General features: G+C 38.2%; 1 protein-coding gene across 5 annotated transcripts in view; it reads left to right on the top strand.

Annotated features, from left to right (window-relative positions):
- The first annotated feature begins 17,043 nt into the window (after positions 1-17,043).
- Positions 17,044-24,023, top strand: part of PHKA1 (phosphorylase kinase regulatory subunit alpha 1) — a 147,798-nt gene continuing 140,818 nt past the window's right edge. For 3 of the 5 annotated variants that reach the window (XM_022565569.3, XM_022565566.3, XM_022565567.2), the window contains exons 1-2: positions 17,044-17,499; positions 18,238-18,396. In XM_022565569.3, coding sequence (XP_022421277.1) covers positions 17,422-17,499; positions 18,238-18,396 — 237 coding nt within the window. In that variant the 5' untranslated portion in view covers positions 17,044-17,421. Of the gene's footprint in view, positions 17,500-18,237; positions 18,397-24,023 lie in introns of those variants that run through there. The other 2 variants (XM_022565568.3, XM_089904372.1) reach the window with 2 other exon arrangements.

Raw genomic sequence — 24,023 nt, forward strand, 5'->3', positions numbered from 1 at the left:
AGAGTCTGAGCTTGACCCACAGTGCCCACAGCAGGTCCAGAGACCTATTTAGAGGTATTGGAGGACTTCCTGGGGAGGTTGAAATTGGCTTTGGCTCACTGTGGGAGCAAGAACAGTGACAGAGGAGGCCCCGGGAAAATATTCTTATTACTATTATTCTTTTTGGTTTCTTTCATTTTCTTTAGTGTTGGATATGTTGTTTTAATTATTCTTTGTTTTTATTTTTTATTTTTTTAATATATATTTCTTTACTTTTTTGTTTTTACTTTACTTTTTTGATGTTTTGGTTTTTTCTCTTTTTTGTTCTTTGTTTTTTATTTTATTTTATTTTTTGATTGTTTTATGTGTTTATGTTTTCTTCAGTTTTTTTGTTTCCTTTCTGTTTTTGTTTGATTTTCCATTTTTTTTGTTTTTGTTAGTTTAGTCCATACTGAGTGTTCTCATTTTTTAATTCCTTTGTTCGTTTGTTTGTTTGTTTTCTTGGGGTTTCTTTTTTTTTTTTCTTTTTCTCTTTTCTGTCTGCTTCTTTATTTCTTACTGTTACCTTGGTTTTGTTGTTATCATTTTTCTTGGATTTGGTGTGTCTGTTTGTTTTCTTTCTTCCTTTTTTTCTGTGTGTGTGAGTGTTGTGTTGTTGTTGCTATTTGTATTTGCTTTTGCTATTTGTCTTGGGCTTTGTTTGTCTGTTTGTGTTCTCTTTTTTTCCTTTCCTTTATTCTCTGGCCACACTGCACAGCTTGCAAGCTCTTGGATGCCCAGCCAGGGGTCAGACCTGGGCTTCTGGGGTGGGAGTGCAAAGTCCAGGACTCCAGACTGCCAGAGAATTCACGGGCCCAGGAAATATTAATTAGCATGCACTTTCCCAGAGGTATCCAACTCAACTGCAGGACCCAGCTCCACCCAACTGCCTGCAGGCTCCAGTGCTGGATGCCTCACACCAAACAACCAGTAAGACAGGAACACAAACCCACCCATTATCACACAGACTGCCTAAACCTATACTAAGCTCACAAACATCCCAAAACACATCACCTGATGCAGCCCTGCCTATCAAAGGGAAAAGACTCAGCTCTACCCACCAGAGCACAGGCAACAGTCCCTTCCACCAGGAAGCCTACAGAAGTCTCTGGACCACGAGGGAGCAGACAACAGAAGCAAGAGGAACTACGACCTTGCAGCCTGTGGAAAGGAGACCATAAACACAGTTTTAGACAAAATGAGACAACAAAGAAATATGTTGCAGACCAAGGAGCAAGGTAAAATCCAAAAAGACGAAATAAATGAAGAGGAAATAGGCAATCTACCTGAAAAAGAAATCACAGTAATGATAGTAAAGATGATCCAAGATCTTGGAAATAGAATGGAGGCATGGATCAAGAAGATAAAAGAAATTTTTAACAAGGACCTAGAAGAACTAAAGTACAAATAATCAGTAATGAGCAACACAATAACTGAAATAAAAATTACACTAGAAGGAAAAATACCAGAATAACTGAGGCAGAAGAATGGATAAGTAAGCTGGAAGACACAATGGTGGTAATAACTGCCAAGGAGCAGAATGAAGAAAAAGAATGAAAAGAAATGATGACAGTCTCAGAGACCTCTGAGACAGGATTAAATGCACTAACATTCAAATTATAGGAGTCCCAGAAGAAGAAGAGAAAGAGAAAGGGCCTCAGAAAATATTTGAAGAGATTATAGTAGAAAACTTCCCTAACATGGGAAAGGAAATAGTCAATCAAGTCCAGGAAGTGCAGAGAGTCCCATACAGGATAAACCCAAGGAGAAACACACCAAGATATATAGTAATCAAATTGACAAAATTAAAGACAAAGAAAAAATATTAAAGGTAATGAGGGAAAAACAACAAATAACATACAAGGGAACTCCCACAAGGATATCTGCTGATTTCTCAGCAGAAGCTCTGCATGCCAGAAGGGAGTGGCAGGACATATTTAAAGTGATAAAAGGGGAAAACCTACATCCAAGATTACTCTACCTGGCAAGGATCTCATTCAGATTCGAAGGAGAAATCAAAAGCTTTACAGACAAGCAAAAGCTAAGAGAATTCATCACCACCAAACCAGCTTTACAATAAATGGTAAAGAAATTTCTCTACATGGGAAACACAAGAGAAGAAAAAGACATACAAAAACAAATGGTAATAGGAATATACATATCAATTATTACCTTAAATGTAAATGGATTAAATGCTCAAACCAAAAGACACAGAATGGCTGAATGGATACAAAAATAAGACCCATATATATGCTGTCTACAAGAGACTGACTTCAGATCTAGGGACACATACAGACTGGGAGTGAGGGAATGGAAAAATATATTTTATGCAAATGGAAATCAAAAGATAACTGGAGTAGCAATACACATATCAGACAATATAGACTTCAAAATAAAGACACTTACAGGAGACAAGAAAGGACATTACATAATGATCAAGGAATCAATCCAAGAAGATATAACAATTGTAAATATTTAGGCACCCAACAGAGGAGCACCTGAATACATAAGGCAAAGGGTAACAACCATAAAAGGGGAAATTGACAGTATCACAATAATAGTGGGGGACTTTAACACTCCTCTTACACGAGTGGATAGATCACCCAGACATAAAATAAGGAAACACAAGACTTAAATGACACATTAGACCAGATACACTTAATTGATATTTATAGGACATTCCATCTGAAAGCAGCAGAATACACTTTCTTCACAAGTGCACACAGAACATTCTCTAGGATAGATCACATCTTGGGTCACAAATCAAGCCTCGATAAATTTAAGAAAATTGAAATCATATCAAGAATCTTTCCAGACCACAATGCTATGATATTAGAAGTCAATTACAAGAAAAAAATGTAAAGAACAAAAACTTGGAGGCTAAACAATATGGTACTAAATAACCACGAGTTTACTGAAGAAATCAAAGAGGAAATTAAAAAAACCTAGAAACAAATGACAATGAAAACACGACCACCCAAAACCTATGGGATACAGCAAAAGCAGTTTTATGAGGGAAGTTTATAGCATTACAATTCTACGTCAAGAAACAATAAAAATCTCAAATAAACAAATTAACCTTACACCTAAAGCAACAAAGGAAAAAAGAACAAAAAAACCCCCAAAGTTAGTAGAAAGAGAGAAATCCTAAAGTTCAGAGCAGAAATAAGTGAAAGATAAATGAAGAAAACAATATCAAAAGATTAGTAAAACTAAAAGCTGGTTCTTTGAGAAGATAAACAAAATCGATGAACCTTTAGCCAGACTCATCAAGAAGGAAAGGGAGGGGACTCAACTCAATAAAATTTGAAGGGAAAAAGGAGAAGTAACAACTGACGCTGCAGAAATACAAAGGATCATGAGAGATTACTACAAGCAACTATATGCCAATAAAATGGACAACCTGGAAGAAATGGACAAATTCTTCGAAAAGTACAGCCTTCCAAGACTGAACTAAGAAGAAACAGAAAATAGAAACATACCAATCACAAGCACTGAAATGGAAACTGTGTTTTAAGATCTTTCAACAAACAAAAGTCCAGGACCAGATGGCTTCACAGGAGAATTCTACCAAACATTTAGAGAAGAGCTACCACATAACCCTCAAAACCCTTCCAAAATATTGCAGAGGGAGGAACACTCCCAAATGCATTCTAGCAAGGCAACCATCACCCTGATACCAAAACCAGAGAAAGATATCACAAAAACAGAAAATTATAAGCCAATATCACTGATGAACACTGACACAAAATTCCCCAACAAAATACTAGCAGACTGAATCCAACAACATATTAACACATACACCATGATCAAGTGGGATTTATCCCAGTGATGCAAAGATTCTTCAATGTATGCAAATCATCAATGTGATACACCATAGTGACAAATTAAAAAATAAAAACGATATAAGCATCTCCATAGATGCAGAAAAAGCTTTTGTCAAAATTCAACACACATTTATCATAAAAACTCTCCAGAAAGTGGGGATAGAGGGAACCTACCAGAGCATAATGAAAGCCATATATGACAAACCCACAGCAAACATTACTCTCAATGGTGAAAAACTGAAAGCATTTCCTCTAAGATCAGGAACAAGACAAGGGTGCCCACTCTTGCCACTATTATTCAAAATAGTTTAAAAGTCCTAGCCATGGCAATAAGAGAAGAAAAAGAAATAAAAGGAATACAAATTGGAAAACAAAAAGGAAAATTGGCACTGTTTGCAGATGACATGATACCATACATAGAAAATCCTAAAGATGCCACCAGAAAACTACTAGAGCTAATCCATGAATTTAGTAAAGTCACAGGATACAAAATTAATGCAGAGAAATCTCTTCCATTTTCATACACTGACAATGAAAAATCAGAGGGCTTACCTGGTGGCGCAGTGGTTGAGAGTCTGCCTGCTGATGCAGGGGACACGGGTTTGTGCCCTGGTCTGAGAAGATCCCACATGCCACGGAGCGGCTGGGCCCATGAGCCATGGCCGCTGAGCCTGCGTGTCCGGAGCCTGTGCTCCACAATGGGAGAGGCCACAACAGTGAGAGGCCCACGTACTTCAAAAAAAAGAAAAATCAGAAAGAGAAATTAAGGAAACACTCCCATTCACCACTGCAACAAAAAGAATAAAATACCTAGGAATAAATCTACCTAAGGAGGCAAAAGATCTGTACACAGAAAACTATAAGACACTGATGAAAGAAATCAAAGATGACACAAACAGATGGAGAGATATACCATGTTCTTGGATTGGAAGAATCAACATTGTGGAAATGAGTATACTTCCCAAAGCAATCCACAGATTCAATGCAATCCCTATCAAATTACCAGTGGCATTTTTTACAGACCTACAACAAAAATTTTTACAATTTGTATGGAAACACAAAAGGCCCCAAATAGCCAAAGGAATCTTGAGAAAGAAAAGCAGCGCTGGAGGAATCAGGTCCCCTGACTTCAGACTATACTACAAAGCTACAGTTCAAGACAGTATGGTACTGGCACAAAAACAGAAATATAGATCAATGGAACAGGATAGAAAGCCCAGAGATAAACCCATGCTCATATGGTCACCTTATTTTTGGTAAAGGAGGCCAGAATATACAATGGAGAAAAGACAGCCTCTTCAATAAGTGGTGCTTGGAAAACTGGACAGCTACATGTAAAAGAATGAAATTAGAACACGCCCTAACACCATACACAGAAATAAAGTCAAAAGACCTAAATATAAGACTAGTCACTCTAAAACTCTTAGAGGAAAACATAGGAAAAACACTCTTTGACATAAACAACAGTAATGTCTTTTTTGACCTACCTCTTAGAGTAATGAAAATTAAAACAAAAATAAACAAGTGGGACCTAATTAAACATAAAAGCTTTCCACAGCAAAGGAAACCATAAACAAGATGAAAAGACAACACTCAGAATGGGAGAAAATATTTGCAAAGCAATGGACAAAGGATTAATCTCCAAAATATACAAACAGCTCCTGGAGCTCGATATCAAAAACACAAATAACCCAATTAAAAGATGGGCTGAAGACCTAAATACTCATTTCTCCAAAGAAGAGATACAGATGGCCAAGATGCATATGAAAAGATGTTCAGCATCTCAGCATCACTAATTATTAGAGAAATGTAAATCAAAACTTCAGTGAGGTATCATGTCACACAGGTCAGAATGGCCGTCATCAAAACATTTACATACAGTAAAGGCTGGAGAGGGTGTGGATAAAAGAGAACCATCTGGCAATGTTGGTGGGAATGTAAATTGACAGAGCCACTTTGTCGAACAGTATGGAAGCTCCTTAAAAAACTAGAAATAGAACTACCCCATGACCCAGCAATCCCACTACTGGGCATATACCCTGAGAAAACCATAACTCAGAAGGTCATGTACCCCAATGTTCATTGCAGCACTATTTACAATAGCTAGGACATGAAAGCAACTTAAATGTCCAATGACAGATGAATGGATAAAGAAGATGTGGTACATATATACAATGGAATATTACTCAGCCTTAAAAAGGAACAAAGTTGGGTCATTTGCAGAGATGTGGATGGACCTAGAGTGTGTCATACAGAGTGAAGTAAGCCAGAAAGAAAGAATCAAATATCATATATAAACACATATTTGTGGAACCTACAAAAACTGGTACAGATGAACCTATTTGCAGGGCAGGAATAGAACGTAGACATAGAGAATGGACATGTGGACACATGGGGGGAAGGGCAAGTTGGGATGAAATGGGAGATGAGGTTTGACATAAATACACTGCCATGTGTAAAATAGATAGCTAGTGGGAACTGCTGAATAGCACAGGGAGCTCATCTCGGTGTTCTGTGACAACCTAGATGGGTGGGATGGGTGGTGAGAGGGAGGTTTAGGACGGACGGGATATAGGTATACATCTAGCTGATTCACCTCACTGTACAGCAGAAACTAATACAACATTGTAAAGCAATTTTACTCCAATAAAAAAATCCTCTAAAAGATAATAAATTTTTTTAAAAATGGGCAGAAGACCTAGACATTTCTCCAAAGAAGACATATAGATAGCCAAAAAACACATGAAAAGATGCTCAACATCACTAATTGTTAGAGAAATGCAAATCAAAACTACAATGAGGTATCACATCACACGGGTCAGAATGACCATCATGAAAAAAATCTACAAAAAATAAATGCTGGAGAGGGTATGGAGAAAAGGGAACCCTCTTGCACTGTTGGTGGGAATGTAAATTGATACAACCACTATGGAAAACAGTATGCAGGTTCCTTAAAAAACTAAAACTGGAACTACCCTATGACCCAGCAATCCCACTACTGGGCATATACCCTGATAAAACCATAATTCAAAGAGATATATGTACCACAATGTTCATTGCAGAACTATTTACAATAGCCAGGACATGGAAGCAACCTAAGTGTCCATCAACAGATGAATGGATAAAGAAGATGTGGCACATATATACAATGGAATATTACTCAGCCATAAAAAAACAGAATTGAGTTACTTGTAGTGAGGTAGATGGACTTAGAGACTATCATACAGCATGAAGTAAGTCAGAAAGAGAAGAATAAATACCGTATGCCAACACATATATATGGAATCTAAAAAAAATGGTTCTGAAGAACTTAGGGGCAGGACAGTAATAAAGATGCAGACATAGAAAATGGACTTGAAGACACAGGAAGGGGGACGGGTAAGCTGGGACAAAGTGAGAGAGTGGCATGGACTTATATGTACTACCAAATGTAAAATAGATAGGTAGTGGGAAGCAGCTGCATAGCACAGGGAGATCAGCTCGGTGTTTTGTGACCACCTAGAGGGGTGGGATAGGGACGTTGGGAGAGAGATGAAAGAGGGAGGAGATATGGGGATATATGTATATGTATAGCTGATTCACTTTATTATAAAGCAGAAACTAACACACCATTGTAAAGCAATTATACTCCAATAAAGATGTTAAAGAAAAAAGAAGATTCTTGTTCTCTCTTACATAAGAAAAATGCCAAATATAACTACTAAGATTTGTAACCACCCCCAAAATTGATAACACACTTTTTTTTTTTGCAGTATGCGGGCCTCTCACTGTTGTGGCCTCTCCCGTTGAGGAGCACAGGCTCCAGACGCGCAGGCTCAGCGGCCATGGCTTATGCGCCCAGCCACTCTGCGGTATGTGGGTTCTTCCCGGACCGGGGCACGAACCCGTGTCCCCTGCATCGGCATTCGGACTCTCAACCACTGCGCCACCAGGGAAGCCCGATAACACACTTTATTAGCAAGGCTGTGGGAAATTATACACTCTCTTACATTCCTGGTGGGAATGCAAATTGATACTACCCTGATAAAGGGCTCTTTGGCTATATCTATTGAAACAAAAACTACATTTTTCATTGAATGAGCAATCCAACTTCCGGGTGTTTACCAATATACCTGAACATCTATAAAATAAAATATGTACAAGATTATTAATTTCAACTTTAGCATATAGCAAAAGATTGGAAACAATCCAAGCATCTATCAACAGGGTACTGATTAGATAAATTAAGGATCAATCACACAATAGGATATTATGACATATAAATGAATGAGGAAGATCTACTTGTATTGATATGGAAAGATATCCAAGTGAAGAAAAATAAAGGTGCCAATCAGAATGTGTAGTATTCTATACTATGTAAGAAGGAGATAAAATAGAGTATATATTCATAGTTACATAAAGAAACTCTGGAAAGTATGTATTTATTGAGATTAACTGATTGGAGCAATAGGGTGAATGGGAAAGATGGGAGAGAAGTAGGAGCAAGACTTTTCACAATATACCCTTTATTGTTTCAGTTTTGAATCATATGAGTGTATTACCTATTCAAGAAAAGGTAAACTACAAATAAAGATAAATATAAAACTCCAGGTTAGAATAACAAGATGAGAAAAGAAGGGTTGTTCAATGAGTCAGTAAAGCATGCTACAAACTTTGTTGTGTTTCAAAAAATAACAGAAATACTGAATCATTTTAGGTATGTTAAAACATTTTATACTTAAGTGTACATATTAAAAATTAAGGGCAGCCACTAAAGGAATATAAATGCAAACTATAGTTTCTAAGCCATCACAGGAAACAAAAGGGGATATAGACAAATTTATCAATTCAAGAGAAGGAAAAAATGTCAGAAAGCGTGGTAAAAAGAAAGTACAAAACAAAATGGTGAAAACAACTCTCCAAATATGGCAATCATAATACACTTAAACAGGTGGAATTAATCAATTAAAAGGCAGATTTTCAGAATGAATAAGAGACATGCACAAGGCTATTTCTTGCAGCGTTATTTATAATAGGAAAAGGCTAGAAACAATCCAAATGTTCCATCCATAAAGGTCTGGTACATCCACAAAATGAAGTACTCTATTGCTTTGAAAAGGAATTAAGAATATATATACTCTGATGGAGTGATCTACAGGACTTAATATTCATTTAAAAAAAAGCAAGGTGGAGGGGCTTCCCTGGTGGCAGTGGTTGAGAATCTGCCTGCTAATGCAGGGGACAAGCCCTGGTCTGGGAGGATCCCACATGCCACGGAGCAACTAGGCCCGTGAGCCACAACTACTGAGCCTGCGCGTCTGGAGCCTGAGCTCCGCAACAAGAGAGGCCGCGATAGTGAGAGGCCTGCGCACCGTGATGAAGAGTGGCCCCCGCTTGCCACAACTAGAGAAAGCCCTTGCACAGAAATGAAGACCCAACACAGCAAAAATTAATTAATTAATTAATTAATTCCTACCCCCAACATCTTTAAAAAAAAAAAAAAAGCAAGGTGGAAAAAAGTGTGAATATGACACCACCCACATAAGAAGGGAAGAGATAGAAATACCTATATACATATTTGTTTCTATAGGGAGTATGAAGGAATAGCATAAAGAGACAGGGATTAAAAGCTAGACTTCTTTGAGTATACTTTGTTCCATAGATTTGACTTTGAAACCATGTAAATATATTACAAAATTGTGAAACTATTTTTTTAAAAAGCAATCCCTAAAAAGCAAAATGAAACAAATGAATCTGTGTATCCAGATGGTGACATAATAACACAGAAAGTGACTTTAAAACACAGCAACATTAATGTATATCCCTAACAGGATACATCTTAAGGTAAGGACAAAAAATCTATAAAAGAATCTTAAACTCTTTGTAAGTAACCATATTTTTGGTGGTATGGTGTTGGTATTGTTATTCTGAAACTGTTGTCTCTATATTATGGAATAAAGCAAATTAGTGGTTATGTTGTTATTTTGAGAATCAGGATATTTGTTGTGGGAGAAAGGAGATATAGATTGTTGAGATGAAGTAAAAATCCTATACTGTAGCCCTGAATTTAAATTGGAAGGATCACGATGCCCAGGGCCCAGATTTTTATTTCAAAATACCACTTCACACTAAAAAGAACCAGGACTCCTGAGAGAAATGGCTGATTTCTAGTCTGAGGTAGGAAACATACAAGTAGAACCTTCAATATCTTGCTTTCTCAGAAAACAAGGAGGTTATCACAGACCACTAGGGTTGTGTCAAAAGGACACAGGGGCCAGAGTGTAGGGACCAAAGATGGGACAATCTGAGCATCAGTAAGGAGAATAACTGTAATGGATTGAAATATATCAAATGTTTAAATCCATATGTTTACGATAATATTAAAAAAAGGTCACATTTGAAAAATGATAATAATTAACTCATTATTTTGCAAGTCAATAAATAAAGGCATTTAACCTGCCTTTCCTATGTGAACTGTACCACTAGGTACAAAATAGTAGAGGAGGGGAAGTTTCTTTTTATAAAAGAACTTCAACTAATAAATGAATATGGAATGATAGAATATCACTATTTTGCAACTCTTAATGAATAAGTGGATCTTACCATTGAGAGACAACCAGACATTATGTGCCTCCTGATGGGAGAACTCCATATGAGCAGTCTAGCCAAGAAAACTGAACCTGAATCTGATTAAGCCTCTAAAGTGAAACACCAATCTGTAGCAAATACAGAAGACAGAGAATATGTTAATACCATGGGAATGGAATCAGGAAAGTCCAGCTGGGGAAACCCTACAAGACAAACAATCAGATTTCTTCAACAAATTGCAAGGAAAAAAGGAGAGATAAGAGGGAAAACCTATGGCTTAAAAGAGACTTAAAAACCTTATGAGACATATAAACCAAATGCAATGCATGGACCTTATTTGTAGCTTGATTCTCTCTCTCTCTCTCTCCTTCATGCACACACACACACACACACAAAACACACACTCATTTCTGAAACAGTTGAGCAATTTGAACAAAGAAAGCATATTTGATGATATTAAGGAGTTGTACTTTTAGGAATAATAATGGTAGTGTGGTTATATTTAATAAGGCCTTCTTATCTTTTATAAGTATTAATATATAATATTTATGGATGAAAGGATATGAAGTCTGAGATTTACTTCAGAATAATATGGGAGGAAGAGAAGATGGGAGTATAAATGACAGAAACTAGATTAGCTATTAGCTGATAATTGTTGAAGATAGGTGGTGGGGCTTATTGTATTATACATTTTCTTTTTTTATAATAAAATATTTTAAAAATTTGTCCATTTATTGGGTCACAGAGGTATACAAAAATAAAGATATAATCAATCAATAAAGCTAAGAACAGGCTCTGGGAAAAGAGTAATAAAAGAGACAAACTTCTGGGCAGATTCATCAAATAAAAAGAGAGAAGGCACAAATAAAGTATGTCAGGAGTACAAAGGTGGCCATGATTCAGATTCAGAAAAGTCAAAAGCAAAGTTTTGCACAACTTTCTACTAATAAAGTTTGACCCCCAAAAGATATTTGGCAGGATCTGGGGAGTGGTTGTCACAACCTAGGTGATGGTATGGGGCAGGGGATGTGGGGGGGAGTGCTACTGACATCTAAAATGCACAAGACAGCCCCCACAACCAAGAATCATCCAGCCCCAAATGTCAGTAGTGCCAAGATTAAGAAACTCTGACTTGGATTAAATTGGCAAGCTTCTAGGAAAGTATTATTATCAACAATGACCCAAAAAGAAATTGAAATCATTTTCATAAAGCCACCTGTTTCCAAAATCCACCAGGTCAGCAAGTTCTGCCCGATGAGTTCTACGAAGACTTCAAGGAACACATGCTTTTCTTTTCACATAGACAGTTTTAGGAAATAGAAAAAGATGGGAAACTGCCAAACTCATTTCACAAGCAAGCATAACCTTGTTACTGAAACCAAACAAGGACAGCATAAAAATAAAAGATTATAGGCCAATATAATTTAAAAACAATGATGCAAAAATTCTAAAAATATATTAGTAAATTGAATCTAGTGCATATTAAAAGAATAGTTTATCATGACCAAGTGATATGAATGAAAATATGGATAAAAATATGGATCATCAAAAGGAAACCTATTGATGTAATTCACACATTAACCAAGTAGAGGAATAAACTATATGACTTTTTCAGTACATGCAAGAAAAGCATCCAATAAAATTCAACATTTATTCATAATAATATTAATGATAAAGTTCTAGGAAACCAAGGAGAGAAAGAAATTATTTTAAAGTGATAAATGGTAACTTCCAGAAACCTACTGCAGACATATTTAATAGTGAAACATTAGAATCAGTCTGTTAAAGTCTGGAACAAGAAATGATAACCACTATACCCACTACAAGAGTTATAAAGATTTGAAAGGTAAAGACACAACTGTTACTATTTGCAAATGATATGACTGTCTATTTAGAAAATCCAAAAACATCACCTTTAAGCCAGTACATCTAGTGAGCTAACATAGAGACTGGATATAAGATAAACATACAAAATCATTTTCCTATACATGATAATAACCAATTAACATACAACAGGGGAAAATGTTAATAGCAACAAAAACTAAAAAGTACCAAAAAATAAGCTTAACAAAAAAGTACAACTTTTTCATGGAAAAAACTATAAAGTTTACTGAAAGAAATAAGAGAAGGTCTGAATAAATAAATAGACATTGTAGATAGGAAAGCTAAATATTCTCAATATATCTATTCTCCTCAAATGAATCCATAAATTCAGTGCAATCACAATAAAAATTGGGATTTTCCTTAGAACCTGACCAGATAATTCTAAAGTTCTTATGGAAGATTAAAGCTCAAGAATAGCCAAGGCAGTTCAACAATGGTGAAGGAATAGAAAAATAGATTAATGGAACAGACTAGTGATCCAGAAACAGACCCATGGGTACTTGACGTAGCATTTCAAATCAATGGGAAAAGAATATTCATAAAGTGGTGTTAATGCAATTAGCACTAACATTTAGGAAAACATTGTTAAATTTCTATCTAAACCCATTAATAAAAATAAATTATAGAGGAATTAAGAGCATTATGGATAAAAAGCAAAACAATAAAATTAATACAAAAAATAATGTGTTGATGATCTTGAGGACAGGAAGGCTTTATCAATTTCTTAGGGCTGTCATAACAAATTACCACAAACTGGGTGGTTTAAAACAACAGAAATTTATTCTCTCACAATCTGGAAGCCAGAAGTCCAATATCAAGGTGTCAGCAAGGTTGGTTCCTTCTGGAGGCTCTGAGGGAGAAGCTAGTCCATGCTTTTCTCCTGGCTTCTTGTGGCTGTGGGCAATCCTTGGCGTTCCTTGGTTTGTAAAGGCATCACTTCCATCTCTGCCTCTGTCTTCACATGGCCTTCTCCTCCCTATGTGTCTTCTTTTCTTAGAAGGACACATATCACTGGATTTAGGGCTCAGTAGGAAAATCCAGCATGATCTCATCTCCAGATCCTTAATTACATCTGCACAGGCCCTGTTCCCAAATAAGGTCTCATTCACAAGTTCCGGGTAAACATATCTTTTGTTGGGCCAACATGCAACCTACTACATAGGCCTTCTAAAATAAGACAAAAAGGAAGACTCATAAATTTGACTTCATTAAAAACTATATGAATAAAAAGACACCATAAATAATGTTAATAGAAAACCACTTATGGGAAAACGTTCATTATCTCTTTTGGATTTCTTTTTTTTTTTTTAAGTTAAATTACAGATTATGTAGTTTTTAAAAAAATCCTATAAATCAATAAGAAAAACAGTCCAATAGAGAAATGACTAAGTATATAAAGTTATTACCCAGAAGAAATAAAATAAATAAACAAATATTACATAAATTAAATAAAATAAACATAAAAAGATGCTCAATGACATTAGTATTCAGATAAATTAGGCTTAAGGTAAGATACCATTTTTGTACCCATCAGATTGCTCAAAATTAAGGTTTAATAATATCATGTATTGGTAAGGATGGGGAAAATGGAGACTTTCATATACTACTGGTTGGTGCGGATAATTTAAATGTGTTTTTGGATATATCAAAAATTTAAATGCCTATTTCCAAAACACCTGTTTGCATTCACAAGCAGACATACATGTATGTTCACTGAAGTATTTTCAAGAGTTCTAACCTGGAAACAAAGTGAATGTTCATCAACAGAGGAATGCCTACATAAACCACAGTATATGAAGTAGATCTCTATGTAATAACATGACTAGATCTTCATGACATAACTTTGGATGAATAAGGCACTCTGCACAACAGTAGGTACAGCATAATATTGTTTGCATTAAAAGAATACGCAGAAAACAACAATATTTTATAGGTATTGCTGTGTGTGTGTATGTGTGTGTGTGTGTGTGTGTGTAAATTCATAGGGAAAAATCTGGAAGGATACAAACCAATCCTGTAACAGTGGTTACCTTTGGGGAGGGATATAAAGGAGACTGTGATTATGGGTGACAGACATGGGGAACTTTAACCTTATCTGTAATATTTAAATTGTTTTCATAAAGAATGTGTTTATATATTACTTATACAATTTTTAAAAAATTTAAAGAGAGTGAATGGGAAACAACAGAAAGGAGACAGTGTGTGAACTCTTTTTTCAAGAAATGTAATAATAAAAGATTTATTATTAATAGTGAGAGAATAGCTAAGCAAACTGGAACATCTCCTAGAAGGAAGATTAATGTAGACATTAACATAAAATGCAAAACCATGGAAAACATTTATAAAATGTGAAGTTTAAAAAATTTTGGATTTTTGAAAATTAGTATGATTAAAACTTCCAGGTAATATAAGGGAGCAACAATAAAATATTCCCAGGAACTTGGAAATAAAATGTTATTCAAGAGTTAAACTATAAAATTAATGTATGGTGAATCAAATGGAAAAATCACCTTCAAGAAATATAATGGATTCCAGACAAGCAAGATTTGACTATAATTTGGGTGGATAGCTTTGACATATCTAAAGCAAGAATGTGTCAGTGAACCATGGAAGCGTAGAAAAAGGAGACAGTGAAGTCCACATAGAGCAGACTTGTTAATCTTAGGGCGCCTTGGCTTCTCCATCTCTAAAGCGTGGTTAATCATAGTATTTACTTCATAGGGTTATCGTATAAAACAAAATAGCACTTGGTAAGGAGGGAGGCTTACACATTATTAAAGGAAGGGAATGTGGTGGTCAGGCCACTATACTCCAATATAAAATAAACTGTTACTGTTCTATTTCTCATCAACAACCAGCATCCTGGTTTTCACACATCAGTCTCTCATGAGTTAATCAGTATGAGTCAGCCTCCTGAGAATGACCAGTTCAGGGACACTGAGGAGATCAAGTTTCTGAGATGGAAAGGTCCAGCCTGGACTGAGGTTGAAAGCACCAAGGTAATGCCATCCAACAAGGCATCTTGGTAGCCAGCCAGTTAACCTTCCTTGGAGACACACTACCTTTGGCTTTTCTAATCTATTCATACTTCTGAATAACTTGCCAGGGAAGGTGGTCTATGCAGAAGGAATAAAAAGACCAGAAAAAATAAGCTAAAATATTAACAGGTGGTTGTTTGTGAGAAGGAATTATGGGTGATTTGCTCTACTTTTCTATACTTTCCAAGTTTTCTTTAGTGAGCATATATTACTTTAATATTTTAAAAACATCTTTAAAGGATGATGAGGTGAAGAAAAAGAGAAGGCAGTAGCTTCAAGGGACCAAGGGTAGAGAAAGGGCTTTTGAGGCAACAGGCCAAGGGAAAGATGTCAGGGAGTTAGGATCAGAGTAGGAGCAGGCAAGCACTCTTTCTTCCAAAATGAAGTAGCTTTCCCTGGAAAGACTTTTTGTCCCCATGTGTACCTGGGCCTTTAAGTAGCTTGTTATTTGCCAGTCATGACATTTGCATAGCCAGTGAATTCGATGGAAACCATTTGCTTAAGAATTCTAAATGTATCTCTGTATCTAACTATATCGCTGGCTGGCCGTTGAACCCAAAAGTACCAGATCTGAGTTCTTGAGCATTCCCTCCCTCTTTCTTCATCATCATTACCAAATATTTGCTAGTCACCTCCTAGGTGCCTGACTTTATGTTAATTTAGGCGGGGGTGGGTGTGGGGTTGGAACGGAGGGAGCTTACGAGGAGAGACTATACTCCAATATAAAATAAAAATTAAATTGAAAAAAAGATAAACGAAAATGCAAAATCACTGTGGCCTAGGTGAGGTGGCTAGGGAAGGCTTAGAATCACAGATTTTCCGAGTTGGACCTGAAAGGTCAATCGGTCTAATTCTCTTACCCCGCGATTCAGAGAGCAGGTGGTACTCAAACCTTGACTTGAAAGACGTGCAGGGTTTGGATCAACAGAGATTAAGATGTGGGGGTTGGGGCAGTAAACAAAGGGAGCAAAGGCCCTGGGGCCAGGACACCTAGCGGGGTGTGGTCCGATCACCCTGCGGACAGTGATCAGCTTTACCTACAGGTTTCCTTTCTAGCTTCCCTTTCTGCCTTTATTTTCAGCTGAGTCTTTGTTGCCTCAGTCTTGTGACCTACGTACGCACGAGGGAGCCTTCCAAAGCCGTTATACAATCTCCTCCAACTCCTCTCCGGCCAAGGCTGCCCTGAGCACCGCTCCCTCCCAGCCCAGTTCCCGCTTGGGGGCACTCGCTTCCTCAAAGCACACCACTGCCCCCTCCTTCCCAAGCGCGCCGATTCGCCACTTTCTGAGGAATAAAGTATTTACCTTAGGGAGTTGTTTCTTGTTTGGTTTGGATCGGAGTAAGGAGTTGAATCTGAGCTTTGAGTCAAAAGGATAAAATACAATAAAGACCCGGAAATTCCAATTCTTTAGACCTTGAACGCAAACGATCGTTCTTTCCTTTTAGGTTTGAAGTTACCATAAGTTCCTAAAACTAGTCCGGCAGAAGAAACAGCCTCCCTAACATCCTGTGCCCACAGCAAGTGTGGACAACTGAAATAGTCATTTGAGGTGTTTCGAAAATAACCCCCTGATAGCACATTGCCTACGGTGACACATTCTCGTCCGCGGGGCGAGTCCCCAGGCGCCGCGCGCAGCTGCTGGGACACGGGGCGTCAGCCCCGCCTCCGGCTTGCGTCTCGTGGTAGGTGGAGGCGGCGCCGCGGCCTGTGACCTGCAGCTGCCGGCGGCCACGCAGGAGGCTCCGGGCCGCGGTTGTCTTCGGTCTCCGGGAGTGCAGCGGAAGATGCAGGAGCCACACGCGGAGGCCGGACGGGCTTAAGAGAGACGGCGAGCGGCGCCGGAGGCACTCCAGCTGGGCTCTAGAGCGCGGGAGGCTCGGGCGCGCGCGGGGCTGTGGTGGCCGCGGAGGCCGCCTTGGCCGGGACAGCCGGCCCCAGGCCCGAGGGGTGGTAGGACTGTGCCCGGGCCTGGTACTCGGGCTTCCCACAGCGAGGGTGGGGCTGCGTTGGAGCCTCCTTTCTTGGAAAATCGTGGGCCCCTGTGGTACTGCGGCCGTCTCTCTGAGGGGATTGGAAACGGAGCGCGATGAGGAGCCGGAGTAACTCGGGGGTCCGGCTTGACGGCTATGCTAGGCTGGTGCATCAGACCATACTGTGCCATCAGGTAAGTGATGGGGTGTCGCTTGTGATCACCGAGGATGCGCAGTGTGATAACCTGGACGGAGACCCTGGGTGAACCTGTGTGTGTGTGTGTGAGGGGGGTGTATTGCAGGTTCTCTCGCCCCCTAGCTGGGGAGGCCGTAAAGGACCCTGAAGAAAGGTGTTGGGCCAGGAACAGAACCAGAGTCAGGCACCGTTAGCCACGAGTCCTGAGTCAGAGCTTCTGAGTCCCCCCTCCCAACCCTCCGCGTCCCCCAAACCACTGCTGGGTTCCAGGGGCCGGAGTTGTAAGATGTGTCGAAGCTTGTTTATCGACACCGCCCCCGGCCCCCTCCGCAGGCTTGGGAGTCGTCTCCTTCCCCTCCTCTGAAGGAAAAAGAGGTCGAACTTTTAGCCATCTTAAGACTAGACTGTTGTGAAGATCTGAAGTACCGTGTATCTACTCTTCATTATAGTTTTTATAATCTTTTAATGCTGATTTTTCGTTGGTAGTTCATTCTTTCTAAAACACCTCCTTTCTTTTAAGAATTCCCACATTTCAGACTTGTAAGGCTTCAGCCAGCTCTTTCCCTTTTTTCAAGATAGCATTTGCTTGCACTTGGTCAGAAGAGGAGATTTTAAAACTCAGGAGTGGGGACATAGAAGAAAGACCAAAGTCCCTCAGTACCCATTTGATAGATTCTGTTTCCTCATATTAACACCCTATGGTTACCTGCCTGTCCCCTTTTTCTTGTCCTTACAGAATCCAGTGACTGGCTTGCTTCCAGCCAGCTATGATCAGAAAGATGCCTGGGTCCGGGATAATGTGTACAGCATCTTGGCTGTGTGGGGTTTGGGGCTGGCCTATCGGAAGAATGCAGACCGGGATGAGGATAAGGCAAAGGCCTATGAACTGGAGCAGGTACTCAATAAAAATACAAAGAGCTCTGGAACTGGGGGGAGGAGGAAGGAAATGTAGTCCACAGGAGCTAAGACAGATATGTTTTGCCTCTCACTCTTTCTTCACCTTGCTGAAATTGCATTCCATAAAGCTTTCCTGTATTGTACGGAGTTTTTTTTTTTTTGCAGTGGAAACATGAAACTTGCTGATTCAGGGGGAGAGGACACAGTCTGTTCTGTTACAGTGGAAAATCCTATTCTCAGATCTTTGCTAAAATTTGTAATCCTTTTTCCAAGTAAATGTATTTTGTAGTCTCCAGCATATTTATTCTCATTGAGAAGAATTTTCAGCAGCAGGTATCTACCATTTTACTTCTTTTTTGAAAATGATAGGTGGTATTTATATGAGGGTAACTGATACAAATTAGCAGACTTTCCCAACTAGACACAAGTAAAAGACATTATTTGTTGATTTTTATACCTAGGCCACTGTTTCGGAGTCTGTTGTGTGTCCTCCCCCCCCCCCCGCCCCATACCCACCCTCACCCCTTGGGACAAAATAAGATCAGAGTCAACAGATGCCTTTAAGCCAACTTTTAAGGCCCTCCCCTCAGTAAAGAAGTATCCTCTATAGAGCTGTTTAGACACAGGATGCTACGTCCTCTTGAATGACCAAGAAAATAATATTCTGGGCTACATGAGACTCTTAATGTTAAGGTACTCTGCCGTCAGTTGTAAGGTGTATGTGAATTCTTTTCCATTAGTGGAAAAGATTCTCTCCACACCAGCCATTTTCTCAAGTGGTCTCCCTCAGCTTAGGCAATCTGAGCTCCAGTCTTCATATATAAATCAGAATATTGAGATTTGGTTATTTTTAAGCGCACCAACATATTGTGGGGTTATAGTCCTTGGCAGCAGGAAAGTTTCACTGTGTTGTCCTCTGCAACAGCAGGTGTTTCTTATTCCCTCAAGCCATAATTAAGAGGTACTTAGGTCCACCAGAAAAAAATTCTTGGAGTGTTTGCTCTAGCCCAGGAAGTACAGATCAATATTTTTGTGACTTATAGAAAACATACATAACCATTGTGAGAATTTGGAAAATATAGAGGAGTGTTAAAAAAAAATCATCTGTAATCTTACTCCCCTCCCTTATCCTATGTCCTACTCTAATGTTTTGCTATTTTGATCTCAGTATTTTGTTTGTCTTGTTTTGATAGAAATTGATATTGGTGGAACAATACCCAAGATTTTATACCCAGTATGATTTGACAAATTTCTTTTTCAACACTGTTAGAAGAAATCTGTGTCTCCTTGTTGATCAATCATTCTGCAGAGTTGACATTTCTCCTTATGTGGCCCAGGAAGAAAGAATGTAACAGAGGAAGAGGGGAAAAATGAACAGAAAATTGTTCATTCTAAAATTTTAATGTTTCGTTAAATAATTTTTCACACAGCACAAAAATATTTTCCATACCACCTCAGTAATAACCCTGGGATGTCTCAAAAACATTATGGCAATAGGAAACATCTTCAAAAAAACACACATTTCTCTGGGAATTCTAAAATTTCTACCAACTTTCATTATAAATTAAAACAGATTGTATTATTAAGTCTCGTTAATTTTCTTCTCAAATTTGACTTAGTTAATTCAGACTAGGGATCAGAGAACCATCTCTGTAAAGGCCAGATTGTAAATATTTTTGGCATTGTGGGTCATGTGTGATCTCTACGCAACTACTCAGGTCTTCCGCTACTATGTAAAAGCAGCCAGAGATGATACATAAATGAATGAGCATGGCTATGTTCCAGTAAGTTCTTTTTTTTTTTTAATCAGTAAGTTCTATTTACAAAAACACACCGTGAGCTAGATTTGTCCCCACTCTACACGAATGATTCTAAACTCTGGCTGTGTGTTGGAATGATTTGAGAAGCTTTTAACAATTACCCTTACTGGACCTCACCCTAGAACGATTTAGATAAATCTTTGTAAGTGGAGCCCCAGGGGCATCAATATTAAAAAAAAAACTGCTCTAGTAATTCTAAAGTGCAGCCAGAGATAATCACTGATCTATGGCTAATAAGTGAGCATAGGTGAAATCAAATAGAATAAATTCATAGATTAAATTCCTACCTACTGTGAGCCTTCCATTACTGTGTAGATTTTCCCAAACCATTGACTGTTAATCATTTCTACCCTTCCTTCCAACTCTCAACTAGATTTCTCTCTGAGAAATAATGTCAGAGAACTAAAGAGAATTCTGGATGAAGAGGGGACAAGGGTTTAAGTGACTGTTCTATCCTAGGTTGAGAATAGAAGTATGCACGTACATGTTTTTACAAATGCCCTTTCTCTTAGTCACAGATAAAAACTCACACCCATAAAAATAAATAGACACACAAATAGAGATAGCTCTTTGGCTGCCCCCAGTTCTACCTCTTCCTCAGTTTTGTTCTCCTTGTGTAGTCTCTCATCTTTTCTCGTGTCTTTAACTACTACCTTTATGAGAATGACTTCCAAAGCTTCATCTTTAACTCTGACCTCACTTCAGTTTCAAACCCAGATTTTCATTTGTCTTCTGATCATTTGCACCTGAATATCTTGTGGCTCCTCAAAATCAGCAGGTCTGAAACCCCACCTTCCCTACTAAAAACAAACAAAATAGACTACTAAACAACAGCAACTCACCAAATGTCCCTTTTTTTCTTACTGGTGTCCTCATTATACTAGTCACCTGGGCAACATTACTTAGAACATTTCCCATAGTGTGTTCCATGGAATACTAGATTAACTAAGTTTGGAGCTATGTTAAACAGCAGGTTTCTTACTCTGTAATTTCTCAGAGCTTTTGATGTACTGATGTGCATTTTGAATCTAAGATGGGGGTGGATTTTACAGCCTTCCCAGAATTTCCTGGACTAGTGTTCTATAAAACAGTGTTTGAAAAGTGCTGCCCTTTTGGTGATTTTTGACTTGTCCCTTTTGCCTTTTGATACATGCAGACCAAAGTCTGTTAATTCTTATAATTTTTCTCGAATCCATCCCCTCCTTTCTATTCCCTTCTGCCTCAACCCTAGTCCAAACCCTGATCACTTAGTGAAAGGGTTTAGACTTTAAGTTAAAACAACGCTTAAATTATGTATTTTCATTCTCAGCAATCTTTTTGTAGTTCTCATTTCCCTACAAGTAAAATCCAAATGTTTTGGGTTGGTAGGCAAGGCTCTTTAGGGTTTGGTCCTAGGCTGCTTTTTCAATATTATATCATGCTGTTCCCCTGCATTCTACCCCCAGTTCCAACCAGGTTGGTGTCTTCATTACTTCTCTAACAGTACCTTGATAAAAATACGTGACATTTGTGTAAAGACTTTTCATTGTACTGTATACTTCCCCATAATTACTAGTATTTTATTCCTGTAACACCCTATGAATTAGGTATTATTTTCCCCAATTTACAGGTGAAGGGATTGACAGAAGGAGATGAAGTTGGAATTTGGTGGTGTCATGAATACTACCTGTGTCTTATGACTTCAGATTCAGTCTTTTTGAATATTTCCTCCTCCATGGAAGCCATAGACATTCCCACCTCCGAATCATTTTATGAGCTGTTTCTTCCACCTGTGAAGCCTGCCATCAATCCCACTTTTTCTGTGGTTCCTGACCTCATAGACCTCTCAGTTTCACAGTGATCACTTCTTTCTCAGGACTGCTTTCTTGGAACTTCTAGATTACTTATGGTCTATGCCATTCAACATGTTCAGTTTTTCATTTAGCAAATTTTGTGTAATTGTTATGTGCCAAGCCCTACAATAGATATAAAAAATAAAATGGGACAAAATGTTTATATTTAAACCTCAACTTTTAATTTTTTAAAATTTTAAGCTTACAGAAAAGTTTTGGAAATAGTAAAATGAACATATTTGCATGTACTCTTTATCTAGATTCACTAGTTGTTAACATTTTGTCATATTTGCATCCTCTCTATAAACATGATCCCCCCCAGGCACACAGGTTTTTTGGTAAGCCATTTGAGAGTTACTTGCAGACATGGAATATATATTTTTAAAAACACAATCTGCTTAGTCCATTGGCTTAAAGGTCTATTTCTGAATCTGGTCTCTGCCCCTTTTTCTTAAGGAGCTCATAGGGTGATAGGGGAGACAGATATATATAAACATAGTTACAATGCATTAAGACAGATACTGTAGGTACCATATTTAGGAGATAAGTACAAAGTTTTGTGGGAACACACAGGCAGGAAAGTCTAATTTCCCTTGAACAAGACAAGGAAGTGTTCATAGAGGAGTTGGGTTTTAAAGGATAACCAGGAATTGTTAGGTAGACTGTATTTGTAGTTTAGTGGGTTTTTTTCCATTCTTTCTTTCCTTTTTTTGTAGTTTAGTGTTTTTAAAAAACATATCTGTTCTGTCTCCCTTTTCTTTATGTTTTACAAAGCCTGGTAGAGTGCTTTGCATATGTTAGACGCTCATATGTATCTGATTGTAAATATATCTGGAGAGAGAGACAGGTATTAATACTTACATGGCTATTGTTTTGTATAAATAGTTATATATCCTTATATGGTCAGTTCACAAACACATAGATCCGTATCCTCAAAAAAAAAGATAGATTAGAGGAGGGTATCACTTGGTGTGGTTAGAAGCCCTGGTGTATGTATAAACATGTATAATTAATGCCAACTAGTGCACCTGAATCAGGAAATGGGCAGTTTGTGGGAATACAAACTACAGATACTTCCCTTCATTCTTACCTCTCCATGCTTCCTATTCATTTTATCCTGACTTGGAATTTGGAACTTGAGGACAGAAATGGCTGACAGTGGCCATTCCAAGAGGACAAAAGTGGATGGCAATCAGGACTCCTCCACTGCATCTATAATCTCCCAGGTTTGCTGTTTAAAGAAAATGTAGATGGTAGTAGTAGGGCTGGGTGGTGAAGAGAGTTGAAAGGATGGGATAGAAATCTGTGAGTATGTGGTGACATGTAGAAGAGAATTCAGAATTGAATAAAGTCACCCCATAGAGTAAGAAGGCTGTGTTTAATGCTGTCTGTAACAGTATATTAAAGGATGGTCTCTTTCATTAGGATCAGAGTAATGATAGAGATTTTCTTGTAGGGGTTGCAGTAAGTTTCATTACTTTATAACAAATGCTTCATGCTTTAAAAGATGACAAGATCATGCACTGCCTGTTTGTTCTGTCGAGAGCACTCTCACTCCCTCTTTATTTCTTCCCTTGATCTGTAAGGGGAGGGGACCATCTGTAGACAGAAATTACTTAAAGAAAGGAAGTCTCCCAAGGAAACACTTTATTTTTCCCTCAGTAAAAGATTTCATAAAGCATTAGAACATAATTTAATAGGTGCTTATCCTTGTCCTGCCTACTGCTTGTAGTCCCATTTGAATATTTTGAAGGAATAACAGAATGGTGCAGCTCCCAAGTAGATTAGTTTTCAGAGGTGTCCTGAAGCCACCTCTGAGGCAGCATTCCCTGGAGTAACCTGGCTGTATTTCTTCTGGACTGTGAAACAGAAAGCTTAGAGAAATGGAGAAGCTGTTTGGTGCTATATTCTTCCAAAACATATTGCCTACCCATGCCAGTGTTGACGGGCTCTTCTAGTGTCATGTAGTATAA

Source organism: Delphinapterus leucas, chromosome X (assembly GCF_059928025.1).
Source record: "Delphinapterus leucas isolate spDelLeu-1000000601 "Yukka" chromosome X, BTC_Dleu_Yukka2, whole genome shotgun sequence".
NCBI classification, from domain to species: domain Eukaryota; kingdom Metazoa; phylum Chordata; class Mammalia; order Artiodactyla; family Monodontidae; genus Delphinapterus; species Delphinapterus leucas.